The sequence below is a fragment of the Onychostruthus taczanowskii genome, unplaced genomic scaffold (genome assembly GCF_017590055.1).
Source record: "Onychostruthus taczanowskii isolate IOZ18803 unplaced genomic scaffold, ASM1759005v1 scaffold1002, whole genome shotgun sequence".
Classification (NCBI taxonomy): domain Eukaryota; kingdom Metazoa; phylum Chordata; class Aves; order Passeriformes; family Passeridae; genus Onychostruthus; species Onychostruthus taczanowskii.
In genome coordinates, this window is record NW_024496550.1 from 1 (window position 1) to 5,425 (window position 5,425).

The 5,425-nt window shown below is 49.8% G+C and overlaps 1 protein-coding gene across 1 annotated transcript; it reads right to left on the bottom strand.

Moving 5' to 3' along the window:
• Positions 1–2,656: 2,656 nt before the first annotated feature.
• LOC121339109 (fibroblast growth factor 11-like) lies at positions 2,657–5,311 on the bottom strand. Its single transcript, XM_041410645.1, has 2 exons — positions 5,207–5,311; positions 2,657–3,146 (listed from the first exon to the last, which is right to left on the bottom strand). The coding sequence occupies exons 1-2, from the start codon at positions 5,234–5,236 to the stop codon at positions 2,748–2,750; spliced, it is 429 nt and encodes a 142-aa protein (XP_041266579.1). The 5' UTR covers positions 5,237–5,311; the 3' UTR covers positions 2,657–2,747.
• Between the last annotated feature and the right edge of the window lie 114 nt (positions 5,312–5,425).

Below are 5,425 nucleotides of genomic sequence, written 5' to 3' on the forward strand. Positions count from 1 at the left end.
AAATGTCACAAAAATTTCACTCAGATTTCATCAAAATGTCACAAAAATTTCACTCAGATTCCACCCAAATTTCATTCAAAATTCACCCAAATTTCACTCAGATTCTACCCAAAATTCACAAAAATTTCACTCAGATTTCACACAAAAATTTCACCAAAATTTCACTCAGATTTCACCCAAAATTCACCCAAATTTCACAAAAATTTCACGCAGATTTCACCCAAAATTCATGCAGATTTCACTCGAATTTTACCCAAAAATCACTCAGATTTCATCAAAATTTCACAAAAATTTCACTCAGATTTCACTCAAATCCTGCACAAAATTCTTCAAAATTTCACTCAGATTTCACCCAAAATTCACCCAAATTTCACTCAGATTTCACCAAAATTTCACTCAGATTCCACCCAAAATTCATGCAGATTACACTCAAATTTCACTCGAATTTTACCCAAAATTCACCCAAATTTCACTCAGATTTCACCAAAATTTCACTCAGATTCCACCCAAATTTCATTCAAAATTGACCCAAAATTCAGTCAGATTTCACCAAAATTTCACCAAAATTTCATCTCAGACTCCACCCAAAATTCCCCCAAATTTCACCCAAAATTGACCCAAATTTCACGCAGATTTCACAGAAATTTCACTCGAATTTCACCCAAATCCTGCCCCAAAATTTCACTCAAATCTCACCCCAATTTCAGCCCAATTTCAACAAAATTTCACCTGAAATCCCCTCCCTGGTCACTCCCAGCCCATCCCAGGGGGATTTTTGGGTTCCAAACCCCAATTTTTGGGTCCAAATCCCCAATTTTGGTGTCTAAATCCCCGATTTTGGCTCAAAATCCCCAATTTTTTTGGTTCCAATCCCCAATTTTTGGGTTCCAAACCCCAATTTTTGGGTTCCAAATCCCCAATTTTGGTGTCTAAATCCCCGATTTTGGCTCCAACCCCCCTTTTTTTCGGCTCTAAATCCCCAATTTTTGACTTCTAATCCCCAATTTTTGGGTTAAAATCCCCGATTTTGGGTTCCAAATCCCCAAATTTGGGTTCCAAATCCTCAATTTTGGATCCAAATCCTCAAATTTTTTTGCTCCAAATCCCCAATTTTTTGTTCCAAATCCCCAATCTTGGTGTCTCAATCCCCGATTTTGGCTCCAAATCCCCATTTCTTTGGCTCCAAATCCCCAAATTTTTAGCTCCAAAACCCCATTTTTTTGACTTCCAAACCCCAAATTTTGGGTTAAAACCCCCGGTTTTGGGTTCCAAATCCCCAATTTTGGGTCCCAAATCCCCAATTTTGGTGTCCAAATCCCCGATTTTAGCTCCAAAACCCCATTTCTTTGGCTCCAAATCCCCAATTTTTTGGCTCTAAATCCCCAACCCCAAATTTCTGTTTGCAAATCCCTGATTTTGGGTCCCAAATCCCTGATTTTGGTGTCTCAATCCCCAATTTTAGCTCCAAAACCCTACTTCTTTGGCTCTAAATCCCCCATTTTTTGGCTCCAAACCCCCAATTTTTCACTTCCAATCCCCAAATTTTGGGTCCAAACCCCCGGTTTTGGGTGTTTGCTCACCCTCGAGCAGCTGCGGCAGGAAGTGTGCGGCGGCCTTGTCCTTCCTGACGCGGGGCCCGGCCATGGGGCGCCCGTGCCGCTCGACTTTGGCTTCCAAATCCCCACTTCTTTGGCTTCAAATCCCCAATTTTTCGGCTCTAATTCCTCAATTTTTTGGTTCCAATCCCCAATTTTTGGGTTCCAAACCCAAATTTCTGTTTGCAAATCCCCGATTTTGGTTCCAAATCCCCATTCTTTTGGCTCCAAATCCCCAATTTTTCGGCTCTAATTCCTCAATTTTTTGAGTTCTAATACCCAATTTTTGGGTTCCAAACGCCGATTTTGGCTTCCAAATCCCCACTTCTTTGGCTTCAAATCCCCAATTTTTCGGCTCTAATTCCTCAATTTTTTGAGTTCTAATACCCAATTTTTGGGTTCCAAACGCCGATTTTGGCTTCCAAATCCCCACTTCTTTGGCTTCAAATCCCCAATTTTTCGGCTCTAATTCCTCAATTTTTTGAGTTCTAATACCCAATTTTTGGGTTCCAAACGCCGATTTTGGCTTCCAAATCCCCACTTCTTTGGCTTCAAATCCCCAATTTTTCGGCTCTAATTCCTCAATTTTTTGAGTTCTAATACCCAATTTTTGGGTTCCAAACGCCGATTTTGGCTTCCAAATCCCCACTTCTTTGGCTTCAAATCCCCAATTTTTCGGCTCTAATTCCTCAATTTTTTGAGTTCTAATACCCAATTTTTGGGTTCCAAACCCCGATTTTGGGTTCCAAATCCCCATTCTTTTGGCTCCAAATCCCCATTTTTTTGGCTCCAAATCCCCAATTTTTTTGGCTGCAAATCCCCAATTTTTGGGTTCCAAACCCCGATTTTGGGTTCCAAATCCCCAATCTTGGTGTCTCAATCCCCGATTTTGGCTCCAAATCCCCATTTCTTTGGCTCCAAATCCCCCATTTTTTGGCTCCAAAAACCCATTTTTTTCACTTCCAGTCCCCAAATTTTGGGTTCAAACCCCCAATTTTTGGTTACAAATCTCCAATTTTGGGTTCCAAATCCCCAATCTTGGTGTCTCAATCCCCGATTTTGGCTCCAAATCCCCATTTCTTTGGCTCCAAATCCCCCATTTTTTGGCTCCAAAAACCCATTTTTTTCACTTCCAGTCCCCAAATTTTGGGTTCAAACCCCCAATTTTTGGTTACAAATCTCCAATTTTGGGTTCCAAATCCCCAATCTTGGTGTCTCAATCCCCGATTTTGGCTCCAAATCCCCATTCTTTTGGCTCCAAATCCCCAATTTTTCAGCTCTAAACCCCCAATTTTTGACTTCTAATCCCCATTTTTTTGGGTCCAAACCCCCGGTTTTTGGTGTTTGCTCACCCTCGAGCAGCTGCGGCAGGAAGTGTGCGGCGGCCTTGTCCTTCCTGACGCGGGGCCCGGCCATGGGGCGCCCGTGCCGCTCCAGCCCCAGGTACCAGGCGCGGCCCGAGCGGCGCTGCCGGTACAGCGCCGAGGCGTAGAGCACGTGGTAGTTCTCGAACACGCACTCCTTGAAGCGGCACTCGGGCGTGAAGTGCACCTGGAAACACCTGGGGGTCACCTGGGCACTCCTGAGATATACCTGAGTACACCTCGATACACCTGGGGGTCACCTGAGCACACCTGGGGGCACCTGAGATATACCTGAGATACACCTGGGCACACCTGGGGGCACCCAGGGACACCTGGGGCACACCTGGATACACCTGGGGGCAGCTAGGGTACCCCTGGGGGCACCTGGGCACACCTGGATACACCTGGGCACCCCTGGGGGCACCCAGGGACACCTGGGGCACACCTGGATACACCTGGGGGCAGCTAGGGTACACCTGGGGGCACCTGGGCACACCTGGATACACCTGGGGCACTCCTTGAAACGGCACTCGGGCGTGAAGTGCACCTGGGGGCACACCTGGGGGTCACCTGAGCACACCTGGGGACACCTGGGCACTCCTGAGCACACCTGGGCACACCTGGGGGTCACCTGGGGTCACCTGGGGGCACCTGAGATACACCTGGGGGCACCTGGGCACACCTGGGCACACCTGGGGGCACCTGAGATACACCTGGGCACACCTGAGCACACCTGTATAGACCTGGGCACTCCTTGAAGCGGCACTCGGGCGTGAAGTGCACCTGGAAACACCTGGGGGTCACCTGGGGGCACCTGGGGGCACCTGAGATACACCTGGGCACACCTGAGCACACCTGAGCACTCCTTGAAATGGCACTCGGGCGTGAAGTGCACCTGAGGGCACACCTGGGGGTCACCTGGGCACACCTGGGGGCACCTGGGGCACCTGGGGGCACCTGGGCACAACTGAGATATACCTGAGTACACCTGGATACACCTGGGGGCACACCTGGGGGTCACCTGGGCACACCTGGGGGCACCTGAGATATACCTGAGATACACCTGGGCACACCTGGGCACACCTGGGGCACCTGGGGACACCTGAGATATACCTGAGTACACCTGGATACACCTGGGGGTCACCTGGGGGCACCTGAGATACACCTGGAAACACCTGGGGGCACCTGGGGGCACCTGAGGTACACCTGGGCACACCTGGATACACCTGGATACACCTGGGCACTCCTTGAAGCGGCACTCGGGCGTGAAGTGCACCTGGAAACACCTGGGGGTCACCTGGGGGCACCTGGGCACACCTGGGCACACCTGGGTACAGCCCAGGGTCACCTGAGTACATCTAAGGGTCACCTATGGGTGCGTTGTCCCACCTGAAACAACTGTGGGCCCACCTGGGGGTCACCTGGGCACACCTGAGCACATCTGGGGGTCACCTGGGGGCACCTGGGCACACCTGGGTACAGCCCAGGGTCACCTGAGTACATCTAAGAGTCACCTATGGGTGTGTTGTCCCACCTGAAATAGCTGTGGGCACACCTGGGCACACCTGGGTACAGCCCAGGGTCACCTGAGTACACCTAAGGGTCACCTATGGGTGCGTTGTCCCACCTGGGCACACCTGGGAAACACCTGGGATACACCTGGGATACACCTGGGCACACCTGGGGCACACCTGGGCACACCTGGGCACACCTGGGCACACCTGGGGGTTTTGGGGGATCCCAGGGTGGATTTTTGGGTGAATTTGGGGGTTTTTTTGGTGTATTTGGGGTAGATTTTGGGATTTTTGGTGGTTCGGGGTCAGATTTTGGGGATTTTTGGGGGTGATTTTGGGATTTTGGGGTGGATCTTGGGGATTTGAGGTTTTGGGGTAAATTTGGGTCTTTTTTGGGGTGGATTTTGGGGATTTGGGGTGGATTTTGGGTTTTTTTCGGTGTCCTTGGGGTATATTGTGTGATTTTGGGGTGGATTTTGGGGATTTGGGGTGGATTTGGGTTTTTTTGGGTGTCCTTGGGGTATTTTGCGTGATTTTGGGGTGGATTTTGGGGATTTCGGGCATTTCCTGGCGGATTTGGTGTTTTGGCTGTTCCTGGCGTGGATTTCGGGGTGGATTTGGGGATTTTGGTGCAGATTTGGGGGGTTTTGGGCGTGGATTCTGGGGGGGATTTCGGATTTGGGGCGGATTTTGGTGTTTTTGGGGTGAATTTCGGGGTTTTTGGGTCACTCACGGAGGTGTAGACGACGCCGGCGCCGTTCATGGCCACGTAACGCCCGGCGCGGGCGCCCTGGATGGCGACGACGCGGAGCCCGACCGGGATCAGGTTAAACAGGGCTGGAAATGGGGGAAAAAACGGCAAAAATGGTAAAAAACGGTAAAAACCAGTAAAAACCAGTAAAAACCAGTGAAAACCAGTGACAACGCCCCCCCCCAGTTCATCCCAGTAACC